This window comes from Anas platyrhynchos, chromosome 1 (assembly GCF_047663525.1).
Source record: "Anas platyrhynchos isolate ZD024472 breed Pekin duck chromosome 1, IASCAAS_PekinDuck_T2T, whole genome shotgun sequence".
Classification (NCBI taxonomy): Eukaryota; Metazoa; Chordata; class Aves; order Anseriformes; family Anatidae; genus Anas; species Anas platyrhynchos.
The window spans coordinates 115,521,567-115,540,082 of NC_092587.1; the positions used below are offsets into that span (position 1 = coordinate 115,521,567).

Below are 18,516 nucleotides of genomic sequence, written 5' to 3' on the forward strand. Positions count from 1 at the left end.
TATATCCACTGTGTTGCATATATGTGTTCAGTGAGGGTATCACATTCCCCATTCGCTGCAGTACAGTGTTTTTATGCCTCTGGTGATTACCCTTGGCTCCCAGCACAAGGGCTGTTAAACAGATGAGTAGTGCCCCTAATTAGCAGAGGCATTCAGTTAGCAAAGTAAAACCTCTCCATCACTTCAAGCATTTTTGATATTATAAAAATTGTGAAGCTGAAATTTTCTATATTCACTTACTGTACCAATTGTCATCTACATATTTGATTTTACAAAAGGTCTTTTATTTCTGTTCAGTTCATCCCCTTGCAGGAAAGCTTTATAATACCTCTGAAACAATTCAACACTAGTTGTCAAACCTGTTTCAATTAAGAGCTGAACGGTTCTGAATCTAAAGTGCATAAACATATTTCAAGTGCTTCAGAGATGCACGAATCACCAAACTGTGGGTGTATTGCTGAAGAAAATGTCACATTCTGTACAGAACAGTTTTATAAAAATACCATCAACTTTCCATATTAAATACAATGAATGCTAGCAATACGGCAAGGGACTTTCTTCGATGGAGATATTATATACCTTCCAGTCGTAGAAAATCACAGAAAAAAAAATACTTGCTTATCTAAATAGAAAACATTTAACTGGCAAATGGCTGGCCAGTGTTAGCTTATATATAATAGATGCAGTCTCTTGCTCATTCAGAAAGCTTTCAACATATGCCTGCTGCTTTGAGCTCATCTGGAACTGAATTGGACAAAATCTGCAGAGAGAAATATGGCAACTGTTCGATAGCATCACACACATTTTGGATAGATTATAATGTCTCAGTAGCCAAAAGCAGAACATTTTTAAAAACTGATGGGAGGCTGTTTTCATTCATTTCACCTGAAAGTTGACCCCTGGAACTGCAGAATTTTTTTAGACAAACACAGTAGGTTGCCAACAGAATTTCCTATCTGAGGTAAGGTGCACAAAAGCATAATCATATAGTGTTTTATTGTATGTGGATTTGACAGGAAGAACTTTTTTGTATTTCTAGCCAAGATCAAAACCTGCACCGAGAATGATAGATTTAATTCCAGAATAAATAGTTGAGCTCTAAGCCTACAAAAATCACAGTGAGTGATACAGTTCTGACAGGTTTCTCACCAGAAGTAGCTCCATTAGGCTTTGCTACAAAATAGGAACAAACATACTTATATGCCAATATTTTCAGGTTTTTTGAGCTGCCGGAAACAAATTTTCTCAAACTGAGAATGACTTAGATGACAGTTTTCTCTTATTTAGTATTTTACTCAACAAAATTAAATTACTTGGAGATTTCCAGAGACACTGTTTGGATTTTTTTATTCCATCATCATGAAAATAAAAATATATTTATGCTATTTATTTATTACACTGTTTTAGGAGAACCTTTCAGCTCAAAGCTTGCAGGAAGCAATTTAAGAGACCGAAAGAGTTATTATTGCTTGTAAAAAATAAACAGATAAATATGGCTGCCTGTCCCCAACTACCACAGCTTGGGAAAATACAGAATTTTAGGGTAGACTATTCCAAGACACTGTCATCTTAAGATTAGTAATTTTTGTTTTATATATTGAATAATACTGAATGAATATTGAATAACAGTAGATTTTTAATTGTGAAATACAATAACCATAATGGTAACAAAAATCATTAAAGCCAAATTATATACTGTACAAACCTGGAAAATTTCAACCTCTTTGTTATTTAGATAGTTTATGAAGCAACAATTAATCTTTGTCTCCTCGTCTATTAAAGACAGAATAGTAAATCACCCAGTTCATTGAACATGAACTTCACGTGGAGATTGCCTGTGGTTAGTCTGTGAATGGTATGAACTACACTTGTGCAGTTGTACAGTGGCTTACCCAAATACCAGAAGGTAATACAGTCAGAAACAAAGTGACAACATAAATGTTTGCATCAGTCTTACAATATATAGAAATATTAAGGTTGTCTATCTGGAGCTGGGTCAGCAGTTAAGTTGTTTTCTTTTGAAAGGAATATTAAGGTCTGGTATCTATTTAATTGCATGCTGTTGTGCTTCAAAAATACTTGCACCGGAATAAATGGGAAATACCATGTGATACATTCATCCAAGTGTTTTCCCCTTTGATCAAACTACCATAAATACGAAATGGGCATGGCTAAGACTTGATATCATGACAAAATAAGACCTCGTGTCCCATGAAATTTACACCACAGGCCCTGTGTCCTTTGTACTTTCTCTTATCCACCTTTTGGAATTCTATGCTTAAATATAACTGTCGTCTTCTTCCTTAGCAAATCACCTTTAGCAAATCACCTTTTTCATTCTTGGGTAACAGGACAACAAGCAACTGTTTTATAAAGAAGACGTGATTTAAATTTTTCTGCCTTATCTTAAGTACATCTGTTTGTTATTAGAAATGTAATTGAAAAGTTTGGGTAACTAGTAGGATAAAATGGAGAAAAAAGGTAGAAAATAACTTTGATTATTCACATGTGCAATAACCACTACGTATTTGATATGCCAGTTGGTGTTGGTTACATTACATTACAAGTTACATTTTTCATCTTTTCTGTTCAAAAAAATAAAAAATACTTTCAGTAATTTCCAGCCAATATGCAATCATAATTATTTTGATGATTTTCTAAAAATTTGAAAATATGATCATTATTGCATTGAGTACTATCTATGCATGTAGTATTTATAAGGTCTGTACAAGAATTAAACGTGTGGGGTTGTTTAATATCTTTGCAGTTATGTTTAATATACCTCATAATGTTGTTTTTTTGTTTGTTTGTTTGTTTGTTTGTTTCCCTCTTTACACTAAAACATTTCCAAATTACAGAAGCTATCATTTAGATTGCCAGCATTCAACTCATATATAACTTCCAGTATTTGCTAGGATGGAATTTCTACTTGCTGTTGTGAAAACAAGTCTCTGTTATACAAACATATCAAAATATGTTGAAAGTTTTTGATCTGATATGTATGTAATTTGTAGATTACTGGAGTGAGAGCGATAAGGAGGAAGCTGACACTCCATCGACACCCAAGCAAGACAGCCCCCCACCCCCGTACGACACATACCCACGGCCTCCTTCGGTAAGTCACCTGCCTAATCAGGAATGACTACATAAAGTGACTTTTCTGTTTAGAAGTGACTCTTCTGTTTAGAAGCATGTGCATGCACGTATTAGGGCAATCTTCAGTATATTTTTGGAGCCAGTACTTGACTTAAGGTATTTTTAAAGTATGAGCTTAAAATATGAGCATGTAAAACATACATGTACATGAGTATGTTTTAGCTTCAACAACCATCATTGCTATTTCCACTGGTGTGTAGAGAATACATTTATAATCCCACTCATGTACAGAAAGGGATTAAGTTACAGAATTCCTTTTTCCTCTTCTTAATTCATGATAGATCCCTACTCAGCCATGCAATCCCTCACCTCCCCCTTATCTTCGTCTTTGACAAAATGTAATACTTCAGTAACAACAGAGATTCTTTAAGGTACAACAGGTTTGCTGTAAAGATTTACTGTAACAAATTACACTTGAATTTCCAGAGAAATTCCAACATGAAAATGTTCTTTTATATAGCCAACAGTGATATTGGTTGTTCTATTGTCTGTGAAAAAGTAGGCTTATCTATAAATTATAACAAAAGGAGATTGTTTTTTATTTTATTTAAGCAGTTATTGGTGTAAAACTAGTAGACAGTCTTCACATTTATTCTTCACAGGGAATTTTAATTTTCATGTCTATACATGCAGACAATGTTAACTAAAGCATCTTACTTGAATATATTTTTAAAAATGCAAAATTTTTGGTTGAGAAATTGGGAGTCTGGGGAAAGACAGTATTCTTGAGGTTTAATCTGAATGCAATACTTTATTTTCTAAAACCATAAACCTTTGAAACATACTGAAGCTCTGCCAACATGATTCCAAAGGAATTATTAGCAAGATAAGATGACAGTAGGCATTTGGATGGTGTTTTTAAGGTAGTATTAATGGACTAGGTATATCTCTCCTATGTCTTTCACAGAGCCATATTCTACAAAGTTTTCTGCAAATAATTGCATTGGCTTCTTTTATTGATTAAGGAACATTTTGTAGGAATAAGTATTAGGATTAACTATTAGTAGCAGTGTGGGAATAAGTTTGTTGCCTTCAGTAACAATGAAAAGTATGTGGTCATTACTAGCACTATGTCTTGGTCTACACTGATCTGAAGGTTGCTCCATTGCTGACCTTCCAGATGAGTTGCGCAAGCCCTTACGTGGAGCCCAAGCACAGCCGGCTGTCCTCCACGGAGACCTCCCAGTCGCAGTCGTCGCACGAGGAGTTCCGCCCGGAGGCGGCGGGGAGCGCCACCGACTCGCCGGTGCGCAAGACGGCGAGCCAGCGGCGCTCCTGGCAGGACCTCATAGAGACGCCGCTGACGAGCTCAGGACTCCACTACCTGCAGACGCTGCCACTGGAGGACTCGGTGTTCTCCGAGGCTGCCGTGGTCTCCCCCGAGCACCGGCGGCAATCCACCTTGCCCACCCAGAAGTGCCACCTGCAAGACCACTACGGCCCCTTCCCGCTCGTGGAGGGTGAGCGGATGCAAGTGCTGAATGGCAACGGGGGAAAGCCCCGAAGTTTCACGCTGCCTCGGGATAGCGGCTTCAACCACTGCTGCCAGAGCCTTTCAGTTGGTGCTGCTGATCACCAAGAAGAAGCGCAGCAGAAGGAGGTGGAGGAGGAGGAGGAGGAGGAAGAGGAGGGCAAAGCAGCAGAAGAAAACCAGGAAGATAAAAGTAAGTATGGGATATTTCTGTGGCTTTTCAACAGTCCTGTTCGTGTGATGTAGAAGTTGTCTTTTCCTTTCAACTATTAATAAAATTAAAAAAGAACAGTCTTCCAACATCTCCCGTATTTCACCAGGTCCTCTGTTTCACACCTCTTTAATCAGCCTTATGTATTAAGGCCTAGTAAGCTGCCAGAGTGCTGCATGATCTGTCATGATCACCAGACACTTCCCCATTGGCTGGTCACCAGCTTTGTCCTACTAGTAATTCCTAGTTCTAAGTTGATTTTTCTTCCATGCTTTCTTCCCACTTTTACTTGCACAGTATTGTCCCCCACTGACATGTGTACGTGTCAGGACATACTCAGTAAAGTTTCCAGCCAGCCCCCGTCTGGATTTTAGAAACACTCAGTAAATCCTGGAGTGCAGGGTCTGGCTGTCATTGTGTAATATCTAGGCAGACAGGTCACAGGACAGCCCAGAACCTGAAAGAAGTTGAAAAAGAGAGTGTGTTTTCCCCTGTTCCTTACCTTGTGATTTGTAGTGACAGAAGTTCAAAAAATATTTCAAAACAAATTATAAAAATATTAGAAAACAACTATGTGACCAGCAGGGTTTAAAATACAACATAACCCTGTGTAACTGTCTCTTACGTAGCACAGTAACTCCATAGATATTAGTGCTACTTGTCAAAGGTAATCCAAATAAACAGGGTATGAGGATGGTCCCTGCTCCTCTTGAACATGTAAAAACATTTCTGTGTCTGTTTCATGCTCTGTCTTTCACTGTCATTTATGGAGCTTCTCAGCATGTGTTGCTAGCAAAGTTCAGTTCATGCCCAAGTTGTTGGGTCTGTCAACAAAGCCTGCATCCATGAACTGTGGGGTTATGCTATGATTAAGCTGCCTGGAGTGGCAAGGAAGGCAGGATGGACCTGAAGCTCTCAAAGGGTTTGTGCTATTTGGTTCCTTCAAAATCTTTTTTTTTCTTTTCACTACAGTAAAGAAGTATAAAAATGGTAGAGAGATAGGAGAGGGTAGTGAAAGCTTTGGATAATTAACTATCTGCATAAGTTAATTCTTTAAATTAGTACATTTGTTGAGCATTATAATTCATATGGACGTTACTTAGTCTACATGGGAGAGATCAAGAGTTTTCCATTTTCCTTATGCTTTTGTCAATAGGTTCTAGACTTCTCAAATTCTTGCCTTTGATAAAACAGTGATTTCCTTTGCAGATATTAAATCTGATGCCATTAAAAGCAGAAAAGGCATGATTTGAGTTGCATTCATGCATGGCTCTTGCCAAAAAGCTCATACATTCATTAGGGTAATATTAGACTCTTACTGACTGTGAAATGAAGCTCTTTAATTAACAGGGTTAAGTTTCATCAGCTGGGCAGAATGTGTTATCCTATTTTTAGCCTTCAATTTTGATTTTCAAATGGGTTTTTACTGATAGCTATAAAACAATATAAAAAAAATGCCCTCAGTCACTGGAGCAAAAGTAGCAAGGAGACTTCCCAGTGGAGTATCTGGGCTGTTTGGGATCCTACACACAGGGATCCTGCTGGAGGGCTTAAGATGCTAGTTGTTTTAAACAACACTTTTAAGGCCTTTAGAGGTCGTGGTAACACTTTATGGTGTACAATCCAAATTAAGGGCTATTGCTTGGACTAACAAGCCAGAACTTGGGCTCTTCTCTGCCTTTACCTACCATTTTGCAAAAAGGGAGAAAAACGTTTAATTTTCAAGTGGTCTGCCTTTATACACATACTTTTATTATTCTTTAGGTGAGGAGGTTTTCTTGCTTGAAGCATTAATAAGAGATTGTTTTTGAGACATTAATGACCAGCTAGACACGTAAAGTGTTCATGGTGAATTATTGACCATGAAATTATAAAAACAGAAAGAAAATTCTGTTTAATCTGTTGAAAAGTTTAAGTGCTGAATTGCTTGTTGCTATGGCTACAATGTTCTGTTTGCAACACTGGCTTTTCCCAGTTTGGTTACCAGTAAAAAAAAAAAAGGCAGAACGGATTGTGTGCAAGGGGTGTTCTCAGTTGCAAAATCCCAACTTCTGAGCAGAGAGGAATGAGAATTGGTTGTAACCCTGCTGTCAGGATGGGTGCCTGTGTGTGTGTGCTACCTCATTGCCTCTGCAGCTCCGTTGATCTGGGAACATAAAAGCTTGCAGCTGGAGGGAGAGGTGGGATCTTCCCCCTTTGAGAGAGGTTTTAACTTCTCCTTGAGCCTCCCCTGCAGTGGTATCAGATGAACCATCTAAATGCATTTATCTGCCTCTTACACATTTGTGATGCTGACATAGTTCTATACTCTTGGATGATTCTATGTGTTCCCGTGTGTACATGTACATGTATGTGTTTCAAAGCTTGATCATTTCTATTGCTGTTTGTGCAGGACAGGGAATACAGCTCCTTCGTGCTTGTGGCTGTACAAGTCAAAAGTCATTGCCAAAAGTTTGTTTTTTCAGCTTTTTGTTTTTATGTCCTCAATTTTAAAGCCTCCTGAGTTCAAATCGTGAAATGCAGTCCTGTTTCTTCCAACTTCTTTTGTGAAAATGTTTTGAAATAGCCACGCCACAAATGAGGAACTCTATGCTTTACTTCAGATGCTATCCTCAGCTGCTATAATTTACATAGTTCTGTTGACTTTCTACAACGGCTACACTGATTTGCAGCAACTAAGAATCTGCTCTCTGTTAATCACTACTCTATGCCTGAAATAGATATTGCAAGAATTTCCTGACACTGCAAATAGTTCTGTGTATCAGTTCTCCTGTAATGCCTAGATATCTCATGGTAAACTAAAAATCTGGGTTGTCCTTTCCTGTCTTGATCCATTAGGACCTAACTTTGTTGTGTGTTCAGTTGCTTCTTTTTTGTCTCATTATATCACATTAACACTGCACGGCTAACTTTTGATTATTTTACTTCCCTAATTGGATGACTTTTGTGTAAATCATTTAGATGTTTTGTATTGGCACTGTAATGGTCAGTCTCTTGCTTTTTAATGGAAGAGAATTCTCTTGTGAGGTATTTGTGTTTGTCTGTGACTCGTGTTTGCTCCTGAGACTATGAAAACAGCAAGAGCTATGGCACCAAGCATCCCTTCTTGCCATGATTCTGTGAAGCAGCCACACACAAAGAGCATGGGAGTGGCATGGCACAGCATGTTGTATGTCAGTGGTTCAGTTGTGAAGGACATGTTGTGCCTTTTCAGATCTGTTTTCTGTTAGTTGGAGGTAGCAGAATGAGAGAGCTGTGTGTCATGAGCTTCACTGCCATCCCCTTCCCCTTGGGCCTCCCTGTTGTCCATGCTCACTGTGTTTTGACATATTTCACCACTTAACACCAAAGAGAACCTAGGATCTTCTTGGCAGACAGTTATTACTTCCAAGTATTTTTGGTGGTTGTTTTTTTTTTTCATTTTCTTTGGCTTCTTTGGTCTGTGGGAAAGGAACAGGAACGACTCCAGGGTCAGCATTTAAGAGAAGCAGGTACTAGTGCTCTGCAGAGTGTAACTGGAGTGGACCCCACTGACCTCCTTGCAGAGAAACCTGCACCTTTTGTGCTTACTCCTGAAACAGTCTGTGGAGAGCAATAGCACCAGTGGGAGTCCCTGCACTACCACCAGTGAGGGAGTAGTAAAAGACACTGAAAGTACTGTCTCCCACACCAGCCACCAGTTGAAGAATGACATTCAAGGTGTCAGTGCTTTCACAAAATAGCACAGATGGTTTTAAGGGCTCTCTTCACTAGCAATACGCACAGTTTTGCATGCGGTGCCAAAGAAAATACGTCTGTGGTTCATCCCAGGTGGGGACATCCTTGACTCCTTCAAGGAGGAGTTTGTACTAGTAAAAATATGCTCTGAATAAGGTCAGGTATTTCAAATTCTGACATACAGGTACAGGGAGGCTTGCCTCTTTTAAAAAGAGGACTGTACTATGCAATAGAAATGCCATCTCAGAAAGATGGATGTTTGATAATTAAATGCTACATTGTGAAGTAGTACACAATGTAACACTTCTCAGTTTTGCTCCTCTGCCTTTTGGATAGGGTATCTTCTAAGTTTGGCAGGGTTTAAGCAACAGTGAAATGTGGGAGTTAGGATGAATAATGTACAAAGCCTGGATTGTGCACGCTGGAGCTGATGGTGATGTGTGTCTGAAATTAATAAGACGGTTTGCTTTTCTGACAGCCTCTTTCCATTTGAGAGAGAGGATTAGTGGTGTCCTGTCATCTGACCACCTAGTTAGTTTTACCTGCACCAGGAGGCAAGGGAGAGGCCATTAAGATTTTCCCCTCTGGAATTTCTCAGGTTAGCAAAGGTGTGCACGCCTGCTAGTGTCTTAAATAAGCAGAGCTATGAGAAATGACAGGTCATGTTTCACGTTAGAAATACTCCTTATGAGGCTGACGAATCACACAAAGTACAGCACCCTCTGGGACGCTAAGGAGGACGTTATTCTAACTTAATACATCCAGCATCAATCATGTACAAACCAAAGTATTTGCCAGGGTTGGGTTGTTGGGGGGGGGGGGGGGTAAGGGGGATTGTAGGTTTTTTGTGTTTTTTTTTTTTCTGTTCACCATCCTTCTGGGTGGCACAGCCTGTGCATACACTGAAACAGAGTGATGAAAAGGCTGTTATGTTTTTCTTTTCTGAGCCTTGTGTTCACAACCTGGCTTTTAATTTGTAATTCCATTGTGAGCCATCCCATGGCATTTGGGCCCCTCCCCGCTGAGGCCTACCAGCGCCAGGCACCCAGCTGGTAGCTGTGCTGGTCACTCAGAATGAGCCTGGTGAAAAATTCAAGTTATCTTAAAAAATGCAACCTTATGGTTGTTGGCTTATACTGTAGATGACAAGCCAGTGGTGCTTTGGTACAGATAGTTTGTGTCTCCAGAAGAAATTTTCATCAGTGGCCTGCTGTTTCAGGGAGGAAGGAAAGAGAAGAAGCAGGACAAGACAGCGGCTGACATCGACATACTGCCTGACCTGCTTTCCAAAGCAAACACACGACATGTTTGGAGGAACAGCATGCGTCTTCTGTACATACTTTTTTCTTACTTTTAACTAGACCTTTTGGTTCTTCATTCATCATAGGGTCCAGTGAAACATGAGAGAAATGTTGTATTTAAAAATTCATAGGTGGGGAAAGAGCATCATTGATAATCTAGCTTATATCTCAAGCTAAAGCTTTTATAGTTGTGAAATTTTAAGATACATGTTTATCTGAGTAGGAATTCCTATAAGGATCCAGAAGCAAGTACATATTTTGGAAAATTTTCAGCCCAAACAAGAGCTGCTTGATCATTTTCTTGCTGCCATATAAATGTCTACATTCAGTTTTGTTTACAAAAGTATGTTTTAGACTATTGTAAATACCAGGATGAATAGACAAGTACTGGGACTAGGCTTCATATGTCCTGAGCCTCTTCTTTAATTCAAAATTTAAAATTTAATAATAATAATAATAAAAAAGCTCTTCCCATCCTCACGAGCAAAATAAACTGTATTATGCAAGTGTTTTTGTATTCTAAGTAAAAATGACGGGATACAAAATTTCTGTATTCTGATTTTAAATTTCAATTGGAGGGGAAAAAATTGCCTGCGGTACTTGAAAGCCAAATATTGAATCATTTACTGAGTAGCAATTCAGAAAGCAATATGGGCTGTCAACAAAAATAAAAGTAGTTTAGTTTTATGCCTCTTAGTGTTTTTAAATGTGAATGCATTTTACCCACAAATATGCTGTTGCCACATTTAAATTTTAATTGATTTCCATTGCTCATGCTGCTAAAAATGCAAAGGAGAGGTGAAATTCAAAAACATACATTTTATAAGGTGTTTTCCTACTCTTATTTTGGTTTTAATAGCTTTGGGTGTCATTGCCAACAAAGGTCATCTGTTTTTTCCTGAGATGTGGATTAAATGGTCTTTTTACAAGCAAAAGAAATAGAGATGAGAATTTCTTACATGACCATTCTTTTAGTGTACTTTTCTTAGAGAGTATCCTCAGCTGCATTACTAAGCTGGTAGTTATCAGTGGAGCCATGCTACCAGAGGCACCTTCAGGTCGTGGAGCAAGGGATGTATGGACTTGATAATATATATCTGCCCTTTTTTTTTCCTCCTGTGTTCTGCATTAATTCTCTTGTTAGGTGTCATTTAACCATCTCTAGTTTGTGTTTAATTTTTCTGTTTCTTGGGATAAATGAGCTCTGTAACTGCCTCTGCTCTGTCTCAGGCTGACCTTACAAAAAGACAGCCAGTAAGTGGCAGAACACTTCACATGCTGTACAGGGAAGGCAGTCCAAACCCTCTAGGACTCCCTGCTTGTCATACAGAAGGGTATGTGATAGTTTCCTAATTTTTTCTCAATAGCAATATAAAAAAAACTTTTTTTTGAGCTTGTAAATACTCCCCCCAATTACAAATGTGCTTTCATTTTAAAAAGCATAAGATACATTTCTTAAATGGGGATATATAGCTTTTTTTTTTAATTATTTTGTGTATGAAAAGGAAAAACTGAAAAAAGAAAAAACGGAAAAATTACCACGTAGATTCCCATTAAAAAGAAGGCATCCTATCCTAAATTTGATACCTACTTTACCTGAAAAATATATAATATTTACTTATTTACATGAATCTTATTGCAAGCTCTCTGAAAATTAGGTTAAAGACACACTCAGATTCGACCACTGCAGAAAACACGAGGAAGCATTTTTTCACTGGGATTTTTTTTTGAATTGTCATAGTTCCTCTCTGAAATGCAAGAGGCACTTGGTCCAACCCAAAAGTTTTGAAATGCAAGGGAAACATGTACCTATAATGAAGCAATTTAGCCAGATACTGTGTGCAAAAGAATGTTCTTTTTAAATTAATAATTTTTAAATACTTTTCTCCAAGCTGGGAAAAAAAAAAAAAAAAAAAAAAGAAACTTTTTCCATAATCTATTACAATTAAATCAGAAGAACATGACACAGTACCAGTAGGACTGGGAGAACAGACGAGGACTGCGGTCTTTTTGGATTATATCTATTTCCTTGCCAGGTGTTACCATCTGCTAGCTGTGGCTCTCAGGTTCTTTCAAGGTAACTATTAAACATAGGCAGAGAAGGACCTGAGTCATTAGTGCCTCAGAGAACATAGGAGACATGTAGTTTTATTAAGCTATTAGCATGCTGAACTTCTGTAGTGTCACCATGTAAACATGCTTTCTTGTTTAATTACTGTCAGTAGTGGGAAGCAAGATGAGATATTAAAACCTGCAGGGATGGGATTCTCAGTGCAAGCAGTCAGCATCTTGCTAGAATTTTTTTGTTGTTGTTGGAAAGGACACTCTAGGGGAAAAAAATGTTACAAAGCAGTTTTGTTTGCTTAAATCTATTTTTAAAAGAGTTCTGGGTTCATGGAGTGAAATGAAGTTAAAGGAAGATTGTCTTGGAAGCCTATGAAATAAATGTTGAGGGGCAATTTTTCATGAATTTTGCTAGGGCCTCAGCCTAGTATTTGGCTGATTATCCTTTCCTTTTAGACTCCAGCTGCTGCTCCAGAGTGTCCCAGATCTCATGAAGGTCTACCTGCCAGCCTTATGCAACTTTATTGAATGTTCTTGGACTACTAAAATGGCATTAGATCCTTGTGTTTTAATTTCTACTTACTTTTTTCCTAATTTTTTTCACTGAAAGAAGGCAGCATATGTAGGCTAAAATCTCAGCCTCTTTATAGGTTCTGGTGAAACTGTAAGTGTGCTGTGCAAGTCTTATTTGCAAGTTTGTGTATTTATATGTGGAATTGACTTCAAGAGGTTATCCAGTGTAGTTCTGTCTTCTAAATCTGGAGCTGTGACGTCTACTGAATCTGTCCTTACGTACCCTCAGTGGTGGGCATTCATCAGTCCCTCCAGACAGTACTTTTCCTCTTCGCTGTATTGAAAAGGAATTTACTTTTTCTTCTAATGGATATTGAATTTTTCCCTCTGCATTTTAAGCCTAGTATTTCCTGTCCATTGCAGCATGGAGAAAAAAAACAACCCGCTCCATTACAGCAGCTCTTTTTTAAGCTGAAAGTTTGTTATGAAGGTTGTTCTAGTTTTTCACATACCTACTGTTTTCTAGACTTCTGACTGTTCTTTTTGAACTTCCCTTGGTTTTCCAGCTAGTTCCTGCCTCACCCAGGGCAGCAACATCCAAATCTGGGTGTAGCACACCTGGCTGACACCAGGAAGATTGCTTCACCTGTGTTTTATACAGTCCTAATTTGCAGCCATACAGTACTTCACATTTCACTTTGTGCTGTACAGTATGTTAGGTAAGCTTTCCTGCTTAACTGTTATTTTTCTTGCCTTAACGAAGTTGATTAGTCCTGTGCTTCCCACAAATCCACATTAAGTAGCTCAAGTTGATAAAAACCTCAGGTGATTTAAAATATATAACTGATTGGGCTAAAACCGACAAACAAACAAATACGACAGCTTGTAAACTAACAGCATGACTAGACAAAAAAAAAATGCCTTGCAGACTAGCCTGATGTTTGCCAAGTTCTGTCTCTGTTAGCATAGCATTTACCATATTGTTATATGAAACTTGGCAAGGGGATTTCATCCCTCCAAATCATTCCCACTTCTATGGTACCAGCAAGCCTCTGGTACCTCCTCTGCCTGGGCTTCACTTTTGCTACCAGATGACACCTTGGTTACCTGAGGTGACTAACGCTGCTTGCTTTTGGGAGATGAACTTCTGGAAGGAAAAGACTGTGCCCTTGTCTTATACCCATTCTGCATCTAAACAGCAAAGGAAGATGTTATCTGGAGATAAGCGGGAAGTGGAGGCTCATCCTTCTGTCAGTTGGAAATTTCATTGGTCCTCAAGCGCTTATTAAAGCTCAAAGCTTACACTAATCACATAGGTTTCATTTGTAAGCTTTTCCATTGTTTTTCAACATCAAGCATTGCTAGTTCTTATGAAACAAATATCACAAGAATACAGGTTTTGTTTGTTTGATTCTTTTTAAAAATGATAAGCCCCATAATCAGGCAATTTTGCAAGGATCTTAGTTCTCATTAAATAAAAAACAGGTTTCTAGTTTTGTTTTGAAAAATTGTTCAAAAGCTGGAATATAAACAGTTTGTCTCCTTTTCTGGCCCCAGTTTGTGAGTTCTGGATCTAGTTGATAAGTGAGCACTCCCAAATCATTGTACCAAGTGCAATGCCATTGAGTAGTATGATGTCATGGACAAAGTGTGAAACAAGTTCTCTGCAGGATTTTACTGTATTTACATGAAGAAAATGACTACATTTTAAGTTGGATGGCTTTCTGGCTTCACATTTTGAGCATTTCTAGCCCAAAATAATAACAGCTAATTATTTCTTCTCTCCTGGGTTACAGAAGCATAAAGTTTGCCCTTTCAGAATATAAAATATCATGACTGATTTGTTTGGAAGTATTTGATTTATCATCATTAGAAAATGAGGAGAGAGACTGCCAAAAAAAACCTTTGATTTGAAAACAGTTTTCAGGCATAATTTAATCATACAAAGATTTATAGTAATACAAGAGGAGGTGAGATTAAACAAACCTCACCTGGGAGATTTTTCCTGTCTGTAAACTCAGGGGTAGGCAGATATCAGTGGTAGTGCAAGACCTGTCCACAGGGTATGATTTTTCTGCTCCTTACCTATCTAAACATTTCATGTCCATGTCTGAGCTGGTCTGCTTGGGTTCCCATCGTGGGGAGAAACTCTACTTGCACAGACGGGTATGACCTCAGGCTGCATGAGGAGAAATTTCCTATAATGGGAAGTGGGGCGTGCAAGGCTGAGGGGAAACACTTCCTGCTGCTCCAAGGTTATAAAGGAGGTGAGTGTTTGGGTGGGTAGGAAGTTTACCTTGATGGCTTTTCCCAACAAGGCTAGTGAGAGTGCCCATGCCCAGTGATAGGATGAGGGGGAATGGCCTAAGGTTGTGCCAGGGGAGGTTTAGGTTAGTGTTAGGTCAGAGGTTGGAGTAGGTGATCTTGGAGGTCTCTTCCAACCTAGATGATTCTGTGAGTACATAATAGAAATTACTGGGGATAATCACAAATTTATTTCTGTGTTAAATGAAAATGAGATTTTGGGTGCAGTTGGCTGGCTCAAGGGGGCTCAGTGATATGCTTGCATGCAGCAGCGACAGACGTGGCTTGGCCATGTGAGGGGCTGGTTTCAGCTATCACAGCATTTCCTATAAATGCAAAGTAGTTGTTATAGAGCACTTAAGAACGGGTGACTACAAGACATAGAGAATTAGGGAGTATTTTCCTGGGGTAAAAATAGCAAAATCTGTTTTAGAATTCACATAAAAGTATTTTAATAGCCTCTACATTTGGCATGAAAGTGTTATTTTTACAATTGTACAATGTGAATGCTTGAAGTCCAATATGAAAATCATACTTAATCTATAAAAAGCTTGAAGATACTTATTCAGAGAATTCTTCTGCTTCTTTACTCCCTACTAGAATATACCTTACTATTTGTTTTCAACTTTTAATTAAGAAAATAAATTTCATTTTCAAGAGATTTTCTTTTTTTCTTCTTTTTTTTTTTTATTCACCTATGTGTATGCACAGACTTTTATAGTAGAAAAGCTATATTTTTAACTGTAATGTGATGGTTTTAGGGACTCTGCAGTCCAATTTACAAGTTCTGCTCACAGATGTGGCCACCTTCTAGTGGCCATCTGAATTTCATATTATACACAGGCTCTCCTTGCATCTTGACAAAATCAAGAAATTTGATTCTACGAGCAAGAAGCCAATTTTCTCAGCTTGTACATGTTGTAGCTAAACAAGACTATAGGGTTTGTATTGAGAATACAAAATTCACTCAAAAGAAAAGGCAGGCTCTTAAGTCACTTTTGGAAATAGCACTTGGGCTCTTGATCGATTTTACTACTCCTGACCTTTAGGGGAGGCTGAATGTGGGAGGCCGAGGCCACAGTCAGAAGGCCACGAGCAGCCAGCACCATCTCTTGGAGCCAGGGGACACCTGCAGTCTTTGGACTTCTCCTCAGAGGAGATCAGGAGCAGGGCAGGGAGATTTCATATTCCACCCGGGTTTGGCACTTCTGCCACGGCTGCCAGGAGGCTGTGCATTTTGCTGAGCATCACTGCTCCCCAGGACACTGGGGAATAGGAGGTTATTGAGTGTAACCAAATAAACAAAGAAAGGAAAGCAGACCCCACCAAGACAGTGGAGCCTTAACTTACCTGGATACTAGGACAGGAAACAGCTACTTTCCATGGGTCATGATCTGTAGTGCTTGTTGGAACAGACAAGAAGCATCAGGGTAGCTGGGGAAGAGAAGGTGAAATGCAGTGGGGTGAGACAGAGGCAGGATGCTGAAGACTAGAAATACATCTGTAACAGTGAGGATAAGCTGTAGAACAAGTTCCTTGAGTTATGATTGGTTTTACAAATGAAAATCCACTCAGACTTATCACCGTGCCATGATTGAGAATGGTGGTGTTTTAAATCTTTCTCCCTGTTAGAAAACCTGTTTTAAGAACGTTTTGTCTACAGAATGGCATATTTCTCTTACAAGAAAACGTAGTGTAAATGCATTCACGCTGTGTTTGCATTTGTTTCACAGAATAGTACAGCTTAGCATGCTGTGCAGGTGAGTCAAGTGGATATATTTTGTGTTGGGGCCACATTCAGGTGGGCTGCACTAGCACACCAAACCATTTCCTCACCCCAAGTTATCCTCCAAGGAGGAGAATCCAGCATAACCTCATGATTATGTCATAAACCCTGCAATATTTCTGCCCATAATTAGCTGAAGTGACTGCTACTTTTGCTGAATAAAACCTTCTCACAGTACCCCCTTAACTCATGTCTTCCATAACCATCACCAGAAGCCTTTGGTGAGACTTTTTTTTCAGATAACTTACTCATTTGTACCATACTGAAATGGAGTAGATATTTTAAAAGACTAAGTCATAAGCCTATTTCTTATTTTGTTCTTCTATTTTTTGTATTCAGCTTGTGATTGCTTATCTTTTGCAGTGGCCATAGCTAGCTCCATTATAAATGACCAGAAGCATGTAGGCAGATCTTCATCTCTGTTTCCTGGGATTTATTAACGTCTCTTCCTTTCAGGGCAAATATAATTTTAGTAATAATTCCACACTGGGCAGGGGAGGTTGGTGTCTGCACTTAGGCCTTTAACTATGGCATTCCAATTCTGAAACTCCCACATGCTTATGCACACACCTGCTGATCCCATAGGCCTTGCCATTGCAAGGGGTTGGTTAAACGACCTTCGGATTAAGCTGATCATGTGCATGCTGTATTTTGTAGTACATAGACAAGTGTTTCTGAGCCCCATTATGTAAACTGTAGTCACCAACTCTTTTTCATCACCAGTAGTTGTGCTGATATATATAGTGCCTCACACCATATTGTAACCAGAAAAAAAAAATCAATCCTTGCCCATTCCTACCTTGTATACTTTCTCATAAGAAACTTGAATTGAGAAAGTTCTTGTTTTTCCACACAGTTGTTATATAAATGTATCACACAGTACACACTGAACTTTGTTATCTGTGTAACCACAGTAAAATCTTTAATATATCAGATAAAAGCAAGGACACTATAAAAGGTAGCACGATTTCTATGTATTTCTGAATGATTTTCCTTGGTTCTCTTTTCCAGAAGCAGTCTTTTTTTCTGTGCTTCTTTTATGTTAGTTATGAAAGACGTGATATAAATCAAAGATCAGTTCATAGCCTAATTCTATGTGGTTGCACCAGGATAATTCCACTAGAACATCTCCACCTATATTTCTGGAATATATATATTTTATTTTTTTTTTATGAAGATGAACATAAATTCAAGTCACTGCAAATTACATAGGCATCAGTGAGAAGTCTATTTGGTAAAGCCTATTTGGAATATCGATGTGTAATGAATGGTAGCAATTCCTGATGTTATACAATAAAATTAGTGAGCTTTTTGCCATCAAATATGCAGCTTCTTTAAGAGAGTATTCCTTGCAGAATTAAAGATTCACTAAGCTTGTGTTTTTAACTATTTTGTCTTTTTGTCTTGAAGCCTAACTTTTTGATTCTGCACAGCAGATGTAGGCTTAGTAAATATTTCCAAAAATGTTGAATTGTGTAGTTCTGTATCAGGTCTCAGGCTCTTAGCTATTTGCAGTTAAAAAAAAGAAAAAAAAAAAGAAAAAAAAAAGAAAAAAGAAAACAACAAAAAACTGGAAGTGCAAGTGATTGCATCTGGAGAGCATGTGGAGAGCATTGAGCCTGAAGTTTCAGCTAACAGCCTGCCTTCAATAGAGCTTAAAAACACATTTATAGGGAAGAGTTAGAGATCTCTTTGTGGAAGAGAAGATTCTTCTAAAATGTAATTTTATTGCTTTTGAATTTGGGTGTACTTCTAGGCATATCATGTGGCAACAAGGAGTTGCATGTTTTACAGGCTGGAAAGAAAAGCATGTCCTTTGGTTAGTTTTGAAACTATCACCCAAACTTTCGGATGTTCCTTGTAATAGAAGAGGCAATATCAACCTTTTTCTCTGCTTACTTGGTGCATGTATAACTTGTAATTGTACAGACCGCTTATTATCTCCCTTGCTCATAGGGGTGACCAAGTCTTGAATGGCTCTAGACTGTGCAAT

The 18,516-nt window shown here is 38.5% G+C and overlaps 1 protein-coding gene across 11 annotated transcripts in view; it reads left to right on the top strand.

Moving 5' to 3' along the window:
- The window catches only part of CNKSR2 (connector enhancer of kinase suppressor of Ras 2), a 218,705-nt gene that overhangs the window by 174,606 nt on the left and 25,583 nt on the right, over positions 1-18,516 (top strand). For 10 of the 11 annotated variants that reach the window (XM_027449077.3, XM_027449080.3, XM_027449078.3 and 7 more), the window contains 2 exons: positions 3,015-3,115; positions 4,277-4,820. In XM_027449077.3, the coding sequence (XP_027304878.1) occupies positions 3,015-3,115; positions 4,277-4,820 (645 nt within the window). Of the gene's footprint in view, positions 1-3,014; positions 3,116-4,276; positions 4,821-9,774; positions 10,544-18,516 lie in introns of those variants that run through there. The other variant, XM_038167999.2, reaches the window with a different exon arrangement.